Below are 22,144 nucleotides of genomic sequence, written 5' to 3'. Positions count from 1 at the left end.
GCAGCAGCCCCAGCATTGTGTATTCATACATAGCCCTCTGATATTACAAGCATTAAACAGCAATCATTGACAGAGGTCTCTTTCCCAAAGTTGTTGTTGTGCTTTTTCATCCAATCTCCAGAACAGTTAGTATGCAAATAGCACTCTTAAATTGCACATGCAAATAAGTAAGAAAATAATGATGATATTGTATGTCTTTGCCAGTGTGTTTCATGTAGGTATGATTGTAAGCTGTCCCTTCAGAATAAATAGAATTTGTGCTAAACTTTGGCTGTGTACCATGAGGGGACTGGATGCACTGAACAGCACACTGTAGTTTATGTTTCCCTATCCCCCCACACCACCACCACCTTGCCACTGCTAACATGCATAGCTCATAATTCAATTCTACCAAAGGTGAAAGCCATTTGTGGATGGTGATAGAAAGCCCAGGGTTAATCACTAATACTGTTCATCGACTCGCCCAGTGTACGTCATTTTGCTTGTAGTAGGCCTAAAGCCGCTTTCCTTATTGTCAATAAAAATTTTCTGGATATGTGACAGTATTGTCAGTGAGTAAATTATGATGTCGCATACGCAGAGGAACTTCATTGACTATAGCAATGGTTACAGAAGCCTACAGTTACAGGTTTTCTTATGTTTCTCAAATCTGCTGTCTTGATCCATGAAATTGTCAGGAGACTCATGTGGGATACTACCTAAGTAAGTTGTTACCTTTCTAAGACATTTTGTACTGTTGTATTTCATTGCATGCCTTTCACCGATGCCAGATTGTAAGAGCCATGTGTGAACTAATGTTTTGCACATTGTTGTTCAATTGTGCTGTTTGGCCAATGTACCCCTTTATATGTGATAAACACCTCACCTCTCGTTGTCAAGATGAGCTTGGACCTGTTCGAAGAGACGCCTTTTGCATATCAAACTTTACAATGTTTTTTCCAAATTTTCTTTGGTGTACATCAGCAATACAATGTGTGTAGCCGGATTACACGGAGATAGAATGACTGGCCAGTACTTACTGTAAGGTGGTAAGATAGAAACATTTGAAGTAAATCTACACAGTTGAACAGTACTGTGAGTGGTGTAATATATGGCTCTTAAAATCTAGTGTGTCTGTCGTAACTGAAGATTTAATAATGTATGGAAAGTTCTGGTTGAAAATTATGAATTATTTAGGAAAAAAGAGAGAACTCATCAAAAGGCAGAATCACTTTGTTGTTGATAGGCACACAAACAAAAGCACAATGTAGGGAGACAAACATGTGCGTGTGTGTGTGTGTGGGGGGGGGGGGGCGGGTGTCATGTTTTTCTACAGCTAGAAAAAGGAAGCGCATTTTGAAAGCTAGCCAAGCTCTGTACCTTTTGTTTGTGGACCTGTTGATGAGGCAGCACTGGTGAGTCATCTCCTTTATTCCTAAATAACTGAAGACTTTGTCACCAAAGGGCATACAGTGAATTCCAATTGAATAAATATGTCAGGCAACAACCTACTGCCCGTGTGTTGTGAGTTTGTGGAAATTCACAGTGCAGCCTGTTTAATAATGAAGACAGTAGATTCCAGTTGAATAATACCATGGTTGCCAACTACTACAGATTGTTTGTAATTGTTACATATTAAGCACCCTAGTTATGGAGTTATGGAAAGTTACTAAAAAATAATGGAAATAGACATTCTACAATTTGATGTTTTAAAAAATCGGAAAGCTACTGTTTCTACTTTGTTACTCATGTGCTATTAAAATGTTTTCTAGATTGTAATGTTTTCCTTCCTGAGAACACCATAAACTTGTCTAAAAATGATTTCATCGCCATGACTTACTAAGATAGGTTATGCAGAGTGATGACGAAAATTTTTCGTTCTGTACAAGAGAGCTTAAAAGATAGGAACATAACTGCTTTCAAACCAAGTTAAGTCACAAGGTTCAAGGCTGTTGCTGTTTTTCTAACTGGGAGACATCACAAGATGTGCAGTTCACTTACTTATCTACACTTAATAATACATACCATGCTGACACTATTATTTTAATGGCTATCCCCTTTAACTTTTTAAAAAAATTGTGCTGGGAGAAAATTATTATAGATCAATGACATTTTCAGTAATTTTGTGACATCATTTGTTTGGTGGTTTCATTCATCTTTTTAGAATTCAAAAACACTGTGTACACAGTGTTAGTCACTAAGGAGTTTTTCATTGTTTTGTCAGCAACTGTTAACGGTTCCTGTAAAGACAAGACAAACACAAATGATTATGTGAAATTAATCCATACAAGTGATATCCGAAGTGAAAGTGAAAGAAAAAATAAGATGGAAGCTTTTGTAGGTGTCCCAAGTACCAGTAGTCACAGATTTACCTATCGTGCTAACTGTGGTAAGAAGGAAAGTGAAAACATGGAGGTAAACAATAATTGTAATGAAAAAGGAAGTACTGTAAAAGTAGGCCTAAGTACTGTAACCAATTCAGATTGTAGTATTATGAAACACCAAAGTGTTAACCTAAATCAAGCTTCCAATTTCTAAAATTTTCTGTGGGAGGACCCATCCCATACTGCCTTGTGATTACTGACAGCCTCTTCTCAAAGTTGACAGTTATGTAATATATGGAAACGTACCTTACAGTTACCTTAATCTTTAGTGTGGCTAGATCACATGGTAGAAAATGGGGAAACACTAAGCTATTCGATCCCGTTAAGTGTGTTGCAATCCTCAGTATATCAGGGCACCAGATGGTGGCAGACTGGTATGTTGTCAAAATATTTTGTCAGTTCTATATATTTGTCTAGCTGGACACTTGGAGTGTGTTACATGGTAACAAGATGTGCAGAATGTCCACAAATATTTTGATGGTTATCTCGGGATCTTAATTTGCTTTGGAGTTTTATTTGGATACCTTATACATCAGTTTTATGCAATGATTTCAGGACTTTTTGGCCACTTCTATGTTAAGAATGTCTCAATAATCAGAAACAAACTGTACATTCATTTCTATAGTCATGCCTTTAACTGAAAGTTGTATAATGTCATCATTTAACTGCTTGGTAATCTTTTAAAAAATATTTAATGTGTGGTTATATACTGTGTATAAGCTTACACACTACAGTTGTATAAAATGTGCTTATAATTGCTTGGATTTATAGTCCTGATGACAGTATCTTCTTCTAAATAAATATGAGAATGATTTTGGATAGACAATATATGTGCATATTAAAATATAAAAAAAAATATACTATCTCACATTCTTGATGGATCAGCTATATTTCTGTACTTGCATGTGTGCCTTTGTATACTACTTGATAAGTTGAATTTCATATGCAAGATGTTTCAGGACCTGACGGACAAACTTGAAGGAATGATAGGTCACAGAAACAGGATGATTCTTTTATTAAGGAACATATAGCCTTAAAAAGTCCTTATGGTCCCAATAATGAGTAACTACATTTGCACAAAAATTACCATTTATTATTATTATGAGGTGTATTCTGACAGTGATTTACAAGGGTAATCCCAAAAGTAAGGTCTCCTATTTTTTTTATAGGTACATAGACCTGTTTATTTCTACAATGGTTTACATCAGTTTACATCTTGAACATTTAGCTATGGCAGTTTTTGTATGCCCCAGCTCGCCGCCATGCTTTTCAGAAAGTTATGAACCTCTTCTTTCACCTCGTCGTCAGAGCTGAATCACTTTCAGGCCAAATGTTCTTTTAACCTAGGGAACAGGTGATAGTCACTGGGCGCCAAGTCAGGACTATAGGGTGGGTAGGTGATTATGTTCCACTGAAACTGTTGCAGGAGAGCAATGGTTTGCCGAGTGATGTGTGGGTGAGTGTTGTCTGGAGAATGTGTACGCCCTTGTTCAACATTCCTCTTCTCCAGTTCTGAATTGCCAATTTTAGTTTTTTCAGAGTCTCCCAGTGCCTTTCAGCGTTAATTGTGGTCCCAGCGATTCAGCTCCGATGACGAGGTGAAAGCAGAGGTTCATAACTTTCTGAACAGCATGGCGGTAAGCTGGTATGACATGGGCATACAAAAACTGCCACAGCATCTACAGAAATGCATTGACAGAAATGGTGATTATAGCTAAATGTTATAGCTATAAACTGATGTAAACCATTGTAGAAATAAACAGGTCTATGTACTTATGAAAAAACAGGAGACCTTACTTTTTGGATTACCCTTGTACATGAATGTTTCAAACAATTTGCCCTGTGCCTCAGTACATGCTGTACACCTCTGTATCAATGCTAGTCCAACTCTGGGGAGCACACCAGGATTCTGTTGCATTTGGTGCCAAGCATAAATTATTCAGGCTATCAGTTCATCTCTAGTGGCAGATGGAGTAAGATAAACTGTACTCTTGACACGTTCCCAAAGAATCGTGCAACATGTCCTCCTTGTCATATCCAATGTTTCCCAAAGTCGACAGATAGCTCTGGTGTAAGAACCACTGCAGATGATATGGGTAATCAGCTGGTTTTAAAAACTGCATCCTGTGGAGATGCTACCCATGTATGTTGTACCCCTGCAGTACTCACCAAAAAGATGTGCGACATGTTCCCATAACACGGGCAATAGCAGACGTGCTACTTGAAGGTTCATTGCTAAATCTAAGGATCACTTAATCCTCAAAATCTGATGTTCTCACATCATGCATGCCACCACCAACATCCTGTGGACTCAAACATCCTAGTTCTCATACACTATGTGATCAAAAGTATCTGGACACCTGGCTGAAAATGACTTACAAGTTCATGGGGCCCTCCATCAGTATTTCTGGAATTCAGTATGGTGTTGGCCCAACCTTAGCCTTGATGACAGCTTCAACTCTCGCAGGCATACATTCAATCAGGTGCTGGAAGGTTTCTTGCTGAATGGCATCCAATTCTTCACGGTTTGCTGCACTGAGGAGAGGTATCGATGTCGGTCGGTGAAGCCTGGCATGAAGTCGACGTTCCAAAACATCCCAGAGGTGTTCTATAGGATTCGGGTAAGGACTCTGTGCAGGCCAGTCCATTACAGGGATTTTATTGTCGTGCAACCACTCTGCCACAGGCCTTACATTATGAACAGGTGCTTGATCGTGTTGAAAGATGCAGTCGTCATCCCTGAATTGCTCTTCAACAGTGGGAAGCAAGAAGGTGTTTATAGCATCAATGTAGGCCTGTGCTGTGATAGTGCCATGCAAAACAACAAGGGGTGCAAGCCCCCTCCATGAAAAACATGATCACACCATAACACCACTGTCGCCGAATTTTACTGTTGGCACTACACATGCTGGCAGATGACGTTCACCAGGCATTCGCCATACCGACACCCTACCATCAGATTGCCACATTGTGTACCATGATTCGTCACTCCACACAACATTTTTCCACTGTTCAATCGTCCAATGTTTACACTCGTTATACCAAGTGAGGCATTGTTTGACATTTACCAGTGTGATGTATGGCTTATGAGCAGCCACTCGACCATGAAATCCAAGTTTTCTCACCTCCTGCCTAACTGTCATAGTACTTGCAGTGGATCCTGATGCAGTTTGGAATTTGTGTGTGATGGTCTGGATAGATGTCTACCTATTACACATTACGACCCTCTTCAGCTGTTGGCGGTCTCTGTCCGTCAACAGATGAGATCGACCTGTACACTTTTGTACTGTACATGTCCCTTCACGTTTCTGCTTCACTATCTCATCGGAAACAGTGGACGAAGGGATGTGTAGGAGTGTGGAAATCTCACATACAGATGTATAACACAAGTGACACCCAATCACGTGACAACGTTCGATGTCTGTGAGTTCCGCGGAGCACCCCGTTCTACTCTCTCACAATGTGTAATGACTACTGAGGTCACTGATATGGAGTACCTTGCAGTAGGTGCCAACACAATGCACCTAATATGAAAAAGTATGTTTTGGGTGGTGTCCGGATACTTTTGATCATGTAGTGTAAGTGTCCCTGCATAGCAGCATAGGTACTGAGGTGTGGGTGTCTTCTGTTAGGTAACTGATTTTGGTATATAGATATGAAGAGCTACTCTTCAATTTCTCATCACCTCACCGTTATAGACAATCATGTCAGTGAGCACATCAAATCCGTACACCATGTCTCATTTTGTGCTAACATCAAGAATATCTGACTTCAAGGCTATAAAGATGCAAAACACTGAAGACGCAGTATTACAACAACACAAACTGAATGCAGCTCTGGTTAGATGCATGTCAGTGTAGTTGCAGTGTCACAACAACACAAGCTGTGATGGAACAGACCTGAATTTTGTAATCTCATCCTCTGTAGCATCAGTCTTTATCACCTTGAAGCTGAAAGTTCAAATGAGTGCAGAATTGTGTCTGCTCAAAGATGTACACACCACAATACATTAGAACAGGCCTGTTCACCAATCTATTCCTCAGCTTGAAAAACTGTTATCAGTGAGCCTGTTCAATTTGCGCTAATAGTGTTATGGAAATGTATCACTTCATGGCATCTTAATTAATGCCTTTTGTTGCAAATTTATTTCCTAAAACTGTCGCATTGCTGAGAAATGAGAAGAAAGTGAACTTAAATTTTTTTAATGAATGAGGCAAAGAACATGGGGCCAGTTACATATGAAACATTGTATTTGTTATGATTGTTGCAGCTTTACGGTGAACGTCGTTTTCGGATGAAGTTTAAATTGACATCAACATGTATTTCTTGACAATTTTATTGATGTGTTAAACAAAGAAACACTTCATTTTTGCTTTTCACTAAAGTGTCGACATCTCGTACCACTAGCACCGCAAATTCAAAGATAAGCTTTTAAATTGAAGTCTATCAATGAGCTTTGTGGGCCTGTCAGTGAGCTTCTGTGGATGGATTTCATTCTCTTCATTGGGGAAAAAAGTTACTCACAAGAATATATAGGCCCAAACATCAACATAATCATACTTGCAAACTTGCGAAGTTGTGGAAATTTATGTTGAAGAAAATTTTTACGCTATTGTACAAGACTTATTTTATTATAAAACTGCCTGTCACATGCAGATGTGTAAGTTCTAACTGTAGCTAGGCACCCTGCAGTCACATATCATAAATTGATTCTGGGGTGTCTGACCTTCACTTTGAAGTTCCTAACCCGGCCATGATGCTGATTTTCATCAATTTTAAAAGAGCTACTTTATACTTTAAGCACTGTGCCATGGTGAACTTAACGTAATCTACATCTACATCTACATTTATACTCCGCAAGCCACCCAACGGTGTGTGGCGGAGGGCACTTTACGTGCCACTGTCATTACCTCCCTTTCCTGTTCCAGTCGCGTATGGTTCGCGGGAAGAACGACTGTCTGAAAGCCTCCGTGCGCGCTCTAATCTCTCTAATTTTACATTCGTGATCTCCTCGGGAGGTATAAGTAGGGGGAAGCAATATATTCGATACCTCATCCAGAAACGCACCCTCTCGAAACCTGGCGAGCAAGCTACACCGCGATGCAGAGCGCCTCTCTTGCAGAGTCTGCCACTTGAGTTTATTAAACATCTCCGTAACGCTATCACGGTTACCAAATAACCCTGTGACGAAACGCGCCGCTCTTCTTTGGATCTTCTCTATCTCCTCCGTCAGACCGATCTGGTACGGATCCCACACTGATGAGCAATACTCAAGTATAGGTCGAACGAGTGTTTTGTAAGCCACCTCCTTTGTTGATGGACTACATTTTCTAAGCACTCTCCCAATGAATCTCAACCTGGTACCCGCCTTACCAACAATTAATTTTATATGATCATTCCACTTCAAATCGTTCCGCACGCATACTCCCAGATATTTTACAGAAGTAACTGCTACCAGTGTTTGTTCCGCTATCATATAATCATACAATAAAGGATCCTTCTTTCTATGTATTCGCAATACATTACATTTGTCTATGTTAAGGGTCAGTTGCCACTCCCTGCACCAAGTGCCTATCCGCTGCAGATCTTCCTGCATTTCGCTACAATTTTCTAATGCTGCAACTTCTCTGTATACTACAGCATCATCCGCGAAAAGCCGCATGGAACTTCCGACACTATCTACTAGGTCATTTATATATATTGTGAAAAGCAATGGTCCCATAACACTCCCCTGTGGCACGCCAGAGGTTACTTTAACGTCTGTAGACGTCTCTCCATTGATAATAACATGCTGTGTTCTGTTTGCTAAAAACTCTTCAATCCAGCCACACAGCTGGTCTGATATTCCGTAGGCTCTTACTTTGTTTATCAGGCGACAGTGCGGAACTGTATCGAACGCCTTCCGGAAGTCAAGAAAAATAGCATCTACCTGGGAGCCTGTATCTAATATTTTCTGGGTCTCATGAACAAATAAAGCGAGTTGGGTCTCACACGATCGCTGTTTCCGGAATCCATGTTGATTCCTACATAGTAGATTCTGGGTTTCCAAAAACGACATGATACTCGAGCAAAAAACATGTTCTAAAATTCTACAACAGATCGACGTCAGAGATATAGGTCTATAGTTTTGCGCATCTGCTCGACGACCCTTCTTGAAGACTGGGACTATCTGTGCTCTTTTCCAATCATTTGGAACTCTCCGTTCCTCTAGAGACTTGCGGTACACGGCTGTTAGAAGGGGGGCAAGTTCTTTCGCGTACTCTGTGTAGAATCGAATTGGTATCCCGTCAGGTCCAGTGGACTTTCCTCTATTGAGTGATTCCAGGTGCTTTTCTATTCCTTGGACACTTATTTCGATGTCAGCCATTTTTTCGTTTGTGTGAGGATTTAGAGAAGGAACTGCAGTGCGGTCTTCCGCATTACTCTGTAGACAGTGCACAGTTTTCACTTCCACCGCACTACATAATGATGTATAACAGCCACATTTTAGCGTGAGTGTGAACGCTACTCGGGTGCCCAGCGAGTGTGAGCACTCATGTTCGCATGGCCACCTTCTGATCAGGCCTGCTATAGATGACAATAAAGTACACATTTTATTCCACATGAAGTTTATTTATTAAGTGTGGTGACCAATTTTTACACTACAAAAAATTATTACCGCATTTGCCCAGGCACAAACCCTCAGTGTTTAATAGTCGCTGTTCAGTGGCGAAAGAATTTGTTCTTTTGTGGCACAAACACATTGTTCACATTTATATAAAATTTTCATAGTTCTCACTTATTACTGCCCTGTTTTGAATTGTTAAAGATGGTTACACTTTGGCGATGCATTTAATTAAGCCCATAACACAAATCATTGAGTCTAGTGATAACTCGGTTCAATAACACTGATAGTCTGCTATGCTTGTTGATCACATCACAGTTCAATTAAAATGTCCATTAATTTAAATCACAAAGCTCGCTTGAACATAATGAAACATCAAAATTCTTGAGTTTTGCAGTTGTCAATGCATGTATTTTCGCTTATAGCGTGAGCAAAATTGTTGTGTGAGTCAACAACCAGAGCGCGACCAACACAGATGTTACTCATTTACTTTCAAACCACGGATTGACTATTTCATGACAGAAATGGTCTTATAAAGACTTGTGTAGGAACAAACTATTATTTTGAAAATAACAAAATGGTTTAGAAAATAGCTAAGTTGGAATTCAGTGTTTTCGATCAACTGCAAGAACTGATGTGATTTTGAGTTATAGAAAATATTACTAGTCAGAAATTTAGAAAAGTACATGGATACTATTTTTCTTCTGCATTGTGAATTTGTTTGTTTACATGAACAGGTGCCATATTGCAAATAATGGCAAATTACATAATGGTTAATTAGTGAGGTAATTCATTAATGCTGTATTTCACATGGTACGCCGGCCGCGGTGGTCTAGCGGTTCTAGGCGCTCCGTCCGGAACCGCGTGACTGCTACGGTCGCAGGTTCGAATCCTGCCTCGGGCATGGATGTGTGTGATGTCCTTAGGTTAGTTAGGTTTAAGTAGTTCTAAGTTCTAGGGGACTGATGACCACAGATGTTAAGTCCCATAGTGCTCAGAGCCATTTGAACCACATGGTACAAAAAAAATAAGATAACAAAAGTATGTAGTAAAGTTTGGAAAATAGTGGTTTTGACAAAATCTGTGATGAAAAGTGGGACCATTTATGAGCTTCAGGTTTCGTTAATGTGGAAGATAATTAGTGTTTGGTCATTTAAAATACTTTACAGAAAAGTTGGTGTAGGTCACCCTTCTCAAATATAAGTGTTAGCTCATAAGTCCTTTTTATGCAGTGAACTGTAATGCTTTGCTTTAACTAACTGTAACTTTTAATTAACAGTGCTCTAGTGAAAACTAATTATACAGATGGAATCTGAACACTTGAAACAATAACCTGAACAGTAAATTTAAGCGAAATTAAGTGTAAATAGGAACATGAGGTTTTTAGGTAAGTGCTACATGTCACTAGGTGAAATTACTATAAAATTTAATAAAGAAAATTGATTATTTTTGTGAATAGATAAATGTAACAGATGGGAAGAATCTATGTGCATTGCCACAAAGCTGAATGCGACAATGATAAGGTACATTTCATTGAAGATACAGAACTATAACAAAACAAGCTGAGTGAGAGGGGTGGTACGACTGCACAGAACAACCACCTTTCTAGGAGTAGGGCAAAAGGCCACTAGGTTGTGGTGCGCATCATGACCATGTGCTTAACTCATAAATGGCAGACCAAAATTTACATGCTCCTTAGCAGAAATGATCATCTTTCAGTGATCTGCCATCTCTCAAAGTTTGTCAGTGAGGTCCTGAACCCCCTGCATTTAGAAAAATAGAATGTACGACAAAAAAGTACTCAAAAATCATTGGAAGTTATAGCTTTCATTCTCTTAAACATTCATTAGTTTGCACATAGCTTTAACTAAACAAGTTTGACTGTAGTACCATCTTCAACACATTGTCTTAACTACAACACTTAGTGTTATATATTGGTATCTTTCACATACATTGTTACCCCTAATTTTGTTACAGTTATAGTACTCAAATGCAGTCTCTCATGCCCTGACACACACATTATATCATGTCCAGTTGCGGGACTAGAAATAGAATCCACTTACTTAAAATAGACCATTATTATTTCAGTATTATTTTGTCTGTTCTCTTCAGTAAGTACAATGGTGGTAGAGTGTTTAATTTTGAACACTTGCAGTACAAAAGATACAATTAGAACTAACTTTGGGCACTCATTTTCTATTATTTCAATTAAAAATTGTAAAGTTTTCCTACTGTTGCTGCCTACTCTGACTGAATGAAGTGGAAAAATGGTTAAAACACAGGGCTCATGTTTGAGAGGAGGGTGGTTCCAACCATCCAGAGATAGGTTTTCCATAATCTCCTTAAACTGGTTAATATTAATGCCAGATGGTTCCTTTAAGAGGATGCTCACTACTTAAAATTTGCCAGGATGTTTCAGATCGATGCACAGTCTGCTACAGAATGAAAATTCATTGCGAAAACACACAAGAATATTTACTTACTTTGTGTAGTTGTACATGGGTTGTGTGCTGCCCCCAATGTTACAACAGTTGGCAGAACAATAAAATATTGTGCAGACACTGCATACTGTGTGGTTTTCACAAGTGGTGTCTTGAAGAAGACCTGGTTGACCTGCATGTGCTGTCTATACCTGGTTGACTTGCATGTGCTGTCTGTCGCACAATGCTCTACTGCATCAGTGGTAGTTAACCTGGTCTCTACTGCCCACTATTTGGCGTTCCAGATTTCATGGTGGGAGACAGACAGTAGGGCTTTTAAATACATTTTTGTCATGTTTTCATGAAACTTTGAAATAAAGTATTCAGTAAATAATTATTATTTTATCCTTTTACTTGCTATAACTCTGCTTTATAAATTTTATAAAGTTACTTCCCTACTGTATAAATCATCATTGTTGTGGAACTGATTGACGGTTTGAAAATTTTACTACTAATAGAGATAAAAAAAGTGGGTGGTAGGTAAAAGGGTTGACTACCTGTGTACTACATTAAAGTAAGACAAAGACGTGATGTGGCTGTATTTTAATGTGTGGGCAGGAGAACTTTTAATGATTCATGGGAGAGTTAACAAAGAAGTAATGTTGGATAAGTTTTAATGGGGGAAGACAGTGAATTTACTTTCACCACACTGTGCTGTACTTTAATATGTTAACAAGGAGGAGCATTCAGTGTTTTGTGGCCAGTTGAAAAATACATGATGTTGGATGTTTTTTAGTGAGAGGAAAACTTAATGTAGTTCCATTGCAATGAACCCGAAGATGAGATCTTGTTCCTCAAAAGTGCATTATTTTACAAGGACGACAATATCACGTGGGCGGGTGCAGTAACTCAAAGTATTAATTATTAGTAATATCATTTCTTCCAGGATTGCTAGTCCCACAAGATGTGCAGGACACCTTCTATGAAGTGTGAAGCAGGAGAGAGGTACTGGCAGAAGTAAAGCTGTTAGAGTGGGTTGTGAGTTTCATCAGGATAGCTCAATGAGTGAGCTTTTACCTGTAAAAGCACGTAGGTCCAAGATCCCAGGTTCAAGTCATCATCTGGCTTACAGCTTTAATCTACCAGAAAGTTTCTTCAAGTAGGCCATATCCAGATGAAGCCACTCACTGATGTTTAGACTCTATAGAGGTGCCAGGTTATGAAGGTGTTGAAGGAATGATTTAAAGCTTCCCTTCTATGCTGCTAAGGGCAAACATGTTTCCAGAGGCACGCTAATTAGAGAGGACAAACAATACATAATAAGGCGTACTGAAAGAGGCACGTGAGCTGGTTTGTGAGATATTTAGTTCTAAAAGCTAACTACTACTACAAAATTTATTGTGTTACAATCTCTTAATCGGGAGGGGGATTGGTCCTTGCTCAGGGTAGAGACTTTGAACGGGGCAAACTGTTATACAGTTTATAGTATTTTGTTTGACATTGTCTGGCAACACAAGATGAGAAGTGTCGAGAAGGGGGACATTAACACAGGGTTTCACTGGAATTATATCAATATACATGTCTTCTGCGTCCGTGGGAAAAAAGTGGGAAACTTAAAGATTAAGACAGACTCATGTGGTGGTCAAGGGAACCAGCAAAGTCAGAGGGAAAATGCATTTCAGTGGCATGCTTGGCGGCAAAGGGGTGCCAAACGGCTGAGGGTGAAATGGTGTTAAATATGCCGGGTACTTCTGGCACTCATTGAACTTCACCACACTAAAGTAAACTACACTGCACTCAGTGATCCAGACGCTGATACTGGGGGATGAACTGGGTGTCTGGCATGAGACTCTGTACAGCTGCAGTTAAGTAAAGGCCCTCAAAGAAACACAGCTCAGGAAGGCAGAGCAGAGAACAAAGTAGTACTTCTCTCATTAACCAGACTCTGGAAGAACATGGAAACTGGATATGGGTGTGAAATCCTGTTGTTAGTGTGAACTCTGGTGAAATATGGCAGCTAACAAAGTGAGCCAAGTAGTGTCATGTAGGATGAGGTACTGAGAGCATGGCCAAATGTTACATCGTTGAAGCGAGAGCAGAGTCTGGATGAAAAATGGTTCGGTGCAGGGTCTCTGATAAGTATGGCTGTCAAAGGTCTCTGTGCAGTGGAAGTGATCAGTGATAGGGGTGCTTGGGAGATGTGGTGGTACCTCGGCTGATACGTACTTCTCTCATCACTGGTTTTTGGTCAGGGGGTTAAGATCAGATGATTTAGTGGGCCAATTGAGGTTCTATAGAATGTCTAGAGTGTTTGTCAAACCAGGAATATATTCTTGCAGCCCTGCAAGCATGGTGGTTGTTATCATGGAAGATAGGAGTGTCCACAGCATACACATCATGAATGTATGAAAAAAGGGGCAACACTTGGTCTTTGAGAATGTTGAAATAAACATCCTGGTTTGTGTCAGTAATATAAATGAGTAGGGCCAAGTCACAGCACAGAAAAGATCCCCAAAACATCACAGAACCACTTCTGCCCTGAACTACACTCTACACATGGTATGAGTTAAGTGGCTCTTGGTAATTTTGAAAAGAGGCAAAATCACAACTTCCAGATTTCACTAGGCAAATCATGACTTCACTACACACTTTCAATCAGTTATAGTACGGTTTCTGTGTTGTTTGGTCCATATAATAGGTGCAGTCATGAGCAATGGTATTTTGCTAGATTCCTGATTCCAGATATGCAGTGCATACAGTTCCCTTCACAATATTCACTTGGAAACTGCTTGAAGTCTAGCTGTATTCACAGACAGCAACAGTTAGATTTGAAACTGATTGTCATTGACAAGGTATGGCACTTGTCTCTGGTTGCTGTCGGTTAGAATTTTTTTACAACCACTGTTCCTACACTGTGTTAGACAGCTGCAAGTGGTACATCATCCTTTCAGGTGCATTGGCCAGTTAATTTTGGTCCACTAACAAATCCGGTAACTTCCTTCATTTTGTGGACAGGTGGACAGGTGCATGTCCAAGCACGATAGCCTCTTTCTACCATTCTGTCAGATCTCAGTGTCAACTGTCTTCCTGTGCTCATTCTACACAACAATCTGGCACATGCACACCACTTCACTGCCATGACTTACTGCAGCTGTGTAGAGCTCACATGCCTGCCTGATGCCATTTCTACACCACCTATAGTGTTTCACAGCAACCAGTGTGCTCTTTTTAATGGGCTGAATAATATTTTGTCCTGTAGACTTATTTAAAATAATAATAATAATAATAATAATAATATGGAAAAATGAATGAGTATAAGATTTCACCAATAAGGTCGCAAATTCTTCTCATGCATTCATGCAATTCCAATCTTGATCTTTCCACATTCTGTTGTTGAGACTCCTGATCTAGTAGATCCCTCACTATTTAATTTCTCTGTGTTTCTGACTGTGTTTCTCCAAGTTCGTGTGAACTATTCTATTGAAACAGTATATACTTCATACACTTATCAGAAAGAGCACATTAGCAAAAGGTATGTGACTTGGGTTCTTTCATAATGTTGAAAGCCAAACACAGTGTATCTGTGAGGTTTCGTACAACATCTGGAATTGTTAAATGCTATATTCCTGTTTCATTCTGTAGTGTGGTGATGTGGTGTTAAAACACAGTGCTGCAAAAAACATTGCATCTTGTGCAACAAGCAAATAACTGGAATCACAATTGGGTGTGCTTTTTGTGCCCATATTAGCAAAACAGATGTACAGTAAATTACAGAAAATATGTGCACCGAAGAGCCAAAGTAACTGGCACACCTGCCTAATATTATGTAGGGCCACCATGAGCATGCAGACGTGCCGCAACATGACTTGGCATGGACTCAACTAATGTCTGAAGTAGTGATAGAGGGAACTGACACCATGAATCCTGCAGTACTGTCCATAAATCCATAAGAGTACGAGGGGGTGGAGATCTCTTCTGAACAGCATGTTGCAAGGCATCCAAAATGTGCTCAATAATGTTCATGTCTGGGGAGTTTGGTGGCCAGTGGAAGTGCTTATGTGCAGAAGAGTGTTCCTGGAGCAACTCTGTTGCAATTCTGGATGTGTGGGTGTTGCATTGTCCTACTGGAATTGCCCAAGTTCGTATGAATACACAATGGACATGAATGGATGTAGGTGATTAGACAGGATCCTTACATGTGTGTCACCTGTCAGAGTCGTATCTAGATGTAACGGGGTCCCATATTACTCCCAACTGCACATGCCCCACACCATTACAGAGCCTCCACCAGCTTGAAAGTCCCCTGCTGACATGCAGGGTCAATGAATTCATGAGGCTATCTCCATACACGTGCATGTCCATCTGCTCGATACAATTTGCAATGAGACTCATCCGACCAGTCAACATATTTCCAGTCATCAGCCGTCCAATGTCGGGTCTAGGCGAGGTGTAAAGCTTTGTGTCATGCAGTCATCAAAGGTACACGAGTGGGCCTTCAGCTCCAAAAGCCCATATCAATGATGTTTCGTTGAATGGTTCGCACACTGACACATGTTGATGGCCCAGCATTGAAATCTGTGCCAGTTTTCGGAAGGGTTGCACTTCTGCCACATTGAACTTTTCTCTTCAGTTGTTGTTGGTCCTGTTCTTGGAGCATCTTTTTCTCGCCACAGCAATGTCAGAGATGTGATGTTTTACCAGATTCCTGACATTCACAGTACACTTGCAAATAGTCGTATGGGAAATCCCCACTTCATCGCTATCTTTGAGATGCTGTGTCCCATCACTCATGCTCCAACTATAACCCCACGTTCAGACACACTTAAATCTTGTTAACCTGCTATTGTAACAGCAGTAACCAATCTAACAACTGTGCTAGACACTTGTTGATTTACATAGATGTTGCCGACTGCAGCGGCGTATTCTGCCTGTTTACGTATCTCTGCAATTGAATACACATGCCTATACCAGTTTCTTTGATGCTTCAGCGCAGCATCTTCTTTGACACACATTCAGATATTTTCAGTCTATAGCAAAGTGTAGGTTGATACTGTAATGCACTTAACAGATTAACAGAATGTAATTAGAGAATGAAGATTGTGTCATGCAGGTTGACGGCATTCACATCATCATAACAAATTGTCTGTTTCATGCTTTGTACAAGTAGTGTGTGCTGGCAAAAAGAATTAGGTGCAAGGAGCGTGATGTGCAATTTTGGGTGATGTGATTTAACTAACTTCCTGTGGTTCAAAGGCTGTAATTGACAATTGTGTCTTGGGTCCACTTCTTTAAATATCAGTAGTGAATTGTGTGTCCCATTTCATGTGAATTACAGAATTTGATGTACATATGGCCACCAATTTCAGCATTTGTGTGTTCTGTTGCCCCATCTTCCTCAAGTGTCTTTACTATTTCCCTTTCTTCATTTTCAAGCCTTGACTGCGACTATTTTGTTTTGTTACCTCAAAATTGTCATAAATACTTTTAATTTCATTTTCATCAGAGAATTATTGAGAGTCACTTTTCCAATTCATTTTTGGGAGCCTGTTCATGAACTCTAAAAAAACTGGTTGTTTCATTGCGTGCTGAAGTGCAGGACATGCCACTAGCTAGAGATAGTGTCAAACTTTCCATCACATTCATACAACAGTGTCTGCTCTTTCTCATACAGCAATGCCACCACTGACATGTTTCTCCGGTAGGTAACACGACTCCTGTGCAATACATTGTTATTTGTCCGTGAGAGATTTATTATTATCTTGATAATTTTACTTCACTTGCCAATATCTATAGCGTGGCATGAATGTTAAACACCATTTTAGTAAACACACAACAAGCTATATGGATTTTATGTGAGCTTCAGTATTCATTTACAGGAACAGGCCTTTGTCTCAAATCAGACTGCTGAAGCAAGTCAGTGACGTACACAAGAAGGGTAAAGTACGAGTCACACAGATGCAGTATTGCATAATAGCATCTGGGTCCTCAGATACATATATGTGTCTTTTGCAAACACACTCTCACTGGTCTGTTAACTCCTCTGCAATACAATGAATCATTGCCTTTACTTGTTTCAATGTTTGTGTCCCTGTTTAATATGTCCATTATTCATAAAATGTTGTTACGTGTTGTTTCACAGAATAAAATATTATTTTCAGAGTCCAGAATGCAAGTGCTACAGTGGATATAAGGGCAAGTATTGTGAAGAAGATATAGATGACTGTGCTGCAGTACGTAATCCTTGCAATACTGGTAAATGTATTGATGGAAATGGTACTTTCTTATGTGATTGCAGTGATACAGGTAATTATATTAATAAGTCATTGTTGTACTATCTGGTAAACAGTTTTGCCCTTAAAAGTTTGTTGTGTGAACTTTTTCACATTAAAGGCTCTTACAGAAAACTGATCTAAATGGAAACATAGAACATGATTATTTCTGTATAAATTTTAGTGTATCGGATAGATGTTCTTATTGGTTTCATTCTGAAGATGACCTAAATAATTTACAGTGACTTTTTAACACTGACAGGCATTAACAGACATGACTATATCTGAAGGTATGGTCCGACCTGCAGACTCCCAACAGTAATCAGCCATTTCTGGGAAGTTTACGCTTTGTTGACTGAATTTCTTACTTCAGCTGCTCTGAATTACCACTAAGCCATCTGCAAGGCAGTTGCTTCCACACTTGAAATTTTTCATTGCCTCTTCAATGCTGCTGACCTGCAAGTGCCCTTTGAGTCTCTTGGTGGAATTCCTTCTGGAACTCTTCATTATTTCTGTTGATAAGCCCTATAAATTATGTATGAAATATTGTCCTTGTCATCCAAATAAAGTCACTCTCAGTAAGACAACACCCTTAATCAAAATCAAGAGCACAGCAGTACGTTAATCATATAAACTGTCCAGCAAGATGTGTCCAGTACAGTATACTATAATGAATGGAAAAAGAGAATACACTGTGACATGCAGGGAATTTTATGCAATAAACACCGATTTGAAATCTTACATTAATATTCAGCCAAGGTTCAGTTCTGAATGAAACTCCGACATGGAGAAGCTGTTGCAGTGCTGGGACTTAAACCAGAACTCTTGCCTTTCACAGTCAGTACTCTTGTGCATGCAGGTATGTGTCACGTCTTTAGTCTGAAATACCACTCTTCTGCTTCCCAAACTCTACAGAAGTTCTGCTGTATACTAGCTGTACTAGCTTTCAGATTATCATTCAAAGAACTTATGGGACTGCAGCAGAGGCCGGGGGGGGGGGGGGGGGGGCACCTTTGTTGCACCTTTGACAACTGCCAGTGTTTCAAGACGTTAACACCCCGTCATTTTTAAGGCCCTAAAACCTTGAAACTGACAGGATGTTCACCTCTGCAGTTATCAGAAACGTCACCAGGCTGCATTCTCATTATATTGTTTGAACATTTAATATGTCAGGAGAAACTTAAGTTCTAAAGAATGTTTCATGAGTAAGTTTTTTCACCCTGTAGTGCAATGTACACTGCTACGAAACTTCTAGACAAGTTAAAACCACATGCTGGACTGGAACTTGAGCTCAGCCTTTGTCTTTTGTGAGGAAATGCTGCACCTACTGAACAAAGCCATTTCTCTCTGTTCTCTCAAAAGTGGTAGTTAAGCAGGTCCCTAGTGCGTGTCTCGGGCTAGCACACAGTTGTAATCTGCCAGGAAGTTCGTTATTTTTTCTTTAATTAATGTTTTTCTCAAGTTAGTGTAATGTAAATAAATGTGCTATGTATGGTGTTGTAAATATAATTTAAATGATAGGTATAGCTTCATGTTCATCATAACATTGAAAAATGGTCAAATAGGATGAAAATAAGTACCTAAAAAGATAAAAAAATTGGTAGTCAATAACACCTGTGACATCACATTTCCTGACGCTTTTTTTGTATGACAAATTTAGTAAAAATGATCCAATTTGCAAAGATCTTTGCCGGCCATGGTGGCTGAGCGGTTTTAGGCGCTTCAGTCTGGGACCGCGCGACTGCTACGGTCCCAGGTTCGAATCCTGCCTCGGGCATGGATGTGTGTGATGTCCTTAGGTTAGTTAGGTTTATGTAGTTCTAAGTTCTAGGGGACTGATGACCTCAGATGTTAAGTCCCATAGTGCTCAGAGCCATTTTTTGCAAATATCTTTAATGTTGTGCAGCAATGAAGCTGCATATTTTTGTAGTATACAAGTATAAATGAAATAACAACAAAATATGACACTTCAGCTTTTGCAAACACATAAGTCAACATGGCATCTTGGCCTGCTTAGTATTCCAAGTCATAATACTTTGAAGTTAGTTTCTGTACTATAGGAAAAAGGAATTTTTAGTGATAAAACTAGCAAACTTCTGAAAAATGTGGAGGCAACCTTTTTAGAAAGAGGTGTAGGAAACATCGAAGCACACTGGTTTGTGCATTCAAACTAGGCTGACAAGTTTATGGCCACAGAACTATGCAAGTCTGTTTTCACAGCTCTGGGTTACTGTTTCAACCCTAGGGTTATAATGATGAACTCAGTTAATTACACTGTGGAAAAGGGCTTAGAATGGCAGGGGATACAAATTACTTCAGAATTCAGTGATAAAGCAACTTTCCATAACAATGGAAATTGTGGACCTTGTCAAATGTCCACTGTTGTACTGAAGGCAGTTTGGCTTTTATGTACAGATTCTGAGCAGCAGTTTCACACTATAGTAAAATGTTAATGGTTTGGCAGCATAATGCCTCAAAAGAGAACTTGTAACGTGTGACAAGCCTTTAGTTTGAAAAGCTTTCAACATTGTTTGGTTCCAGAGTTATTTGTTTTCTAATTGGTTACACTGAAAAAGTTTAACCTAAAGGTGTTTTTTCCAATAATGGAAATAAATAAGATGTTATAACTATAGTGTAATTAACTGGTATATATTCATTTTGGATGTAACACTGAGGAACAATACAATACACTAAAAATAAAGGACATACTTGAAAACTAAGCAAAAATGGAGGGTGGCTAAGATAACACCAAATTTCAGACTGTTAACTAAGGTCTGAGCATATGGAATAGGTTCCCAGATATGAGTGTGGCTCGAAGACTTCTTAATTAACAGAACCTGGAATGGCAAGTGTTAATCAGAGAAAAGAGTATCACTAAGAGTGCCCCATGGAAGTGTGTTAGGACTGCTCTTTCTCTCTATACAGGCTGCTGACAAACAGTCTGAAAAGCTTATAAGGGTATTGCAGGGTAGGTTGTGCTGAGAAAGTCAAGGGAAAAAATTCTATATATTGTACCATTTCTGAGTTAATCAGCATTGAAGTTAGTCAATTGGGCCTCTGTGTGACCCACCGGATACAGTTAGTGTCATTTGTTCTCATACTGTCTGCACACGGTTTTAGTTTGCCAGGAATTTTCAAATCAGTGCACTGTCTACTGCAGAGTGAAAATTTATTCGGGATTTAAACTGTGAATTATATGGTTAAAAATGTTCAGATGTGATAAATACGTGATGGAAAAAATCTGATCGTTGTGCACATCATGAGCAAGAAATAAGAGACTGACAATTTGCTAAATACATAGTATCTCCTAGACCAGTGGCACCCAAGATTTCAGCCTGAGTGTCAAAGCACTCGGCCTCACTTCACATTTTCCCCACCACCACGCCATACTGTCTGAGCATGAAAGGGGGAAGAGGGGAAAACAGCGAATGTGCCACATTTAAGTGCCAGTACAGTCATACTTACATACACGTGTGTCAACAACACAGATCACAACAAAATAAGTGTTCAGTAATAGCTAATTATTTTTGGCAAGCTGAATTTTTATCTGGTACAAACTGTCGGCATATGGACAGACTCAGACAGTTTCAAGTTTTGCACTCAAGTTGCCACATAATTGTGACTGACTGTTTCATAATCAGAAAAAGGTCTTTCACACAAGTATATCAAACAAAATATTGTAGCACTTTTGCAACCTCATTATGGAGACTTGGAAAATCTGCCTGATAAAAGCAGTGTAGACATCCTGGGCAGTTTTTATGTAAAAAGATGTGTAATTAAAACTGGAACTACCTTGCAGGTCAATCAGTTACATCTGCTCATGCACAGGGGTGCTTTCAACGGAAACAGCTAATAGTCTCGAAAACAGATGTAAGATTGGCAGTGTCCTCAAAACCTTTATTAAACTATTATTGTAATTCTTGCAAGGCCACAATGAATTCTTCAAGTTGTGCTTTTTATTTTTTTAACATCAGTCAGCTTAGGGGACTGTATTGTGTTTGTCAGATTTTCTTTTTAAATGCATCCCCATCAAATCAGAAAGAAGTTACCTTGCAGTGTCTTACTGTGGGCAGTGTACAGTCAAGTCAGTGTAAAATGCAAAGTCTGCAATCTATTTTGGATGTTCTAATTTTCGTTTCTGCACTCCTTTTTCCTTCATATTAGCAAGATTTAAATTATAAATTCTTCCAGGCATGCCCCTTGACTTAACCAATGTACTTTGCAGTAATATATGAAGTCTCCACACTCTTCATTTATTTTCATTGAAAACTGTTGCTGCTGAAAATGTAATAATGGAGGGTACTTCAGAAATTTTGCTATTCATAACATCAGTTTCTTCAAGTGTTCCATGCCTGCAAAAATTTAGCACAAAGTTCTTCGTGAACAGAACAATTAATGTCTGTCAATCATTGTAATTTTTTGCTCTTTCTTTGTCAGCAAAAAGTTTTAAATTTTTTCTGCATGTTGCTGTAATGTCATTTCATAGCA

General features: G+C 39.4%; 1 protein-coding gene across 1 annotated transcript in view; it reads left to right on the top strand.

Moving 5' to 3' along the window:
* The window catches only part of LOC124554996 (protein crumbs), a 355,585-nt gene that overhangs the window by 300,485 nt on the left and 32,956 nt on the right, over window positions 1-22,144 (top strand). Inside the window, exon 29 of the mRNA XM_047128736.1 lies at window positions 17,546-17,690. Coding sequence (XP_046984692.1) covers window positions 17,546-17,690 — 145 coding nt within the window. The remainder of the gene's footprint in view (window positions 1-17,545; window positions 17,691-22,144) is intronic.

Source organism: Schistocerca americana, chromosome X (assembly GCF_021461395.2).
Source record: "Schistocerca americana isolate TAMUIC-IGC-003095 chromosome X, iqSchAmer2.1, whole genome shotgun sequence".
NCBI classification, from domain to species: Eukaryota; Metazoa; Arthropoda; class Insecta; order Orthoptera; family Acrididae; genus Schistocerca; species Schistocerca americana.
The sequence above is the reverse complement of the archived record's forward strand: the minus strand, read 5'-3'. Positions and strand labels throughout refer to the sequence as shown.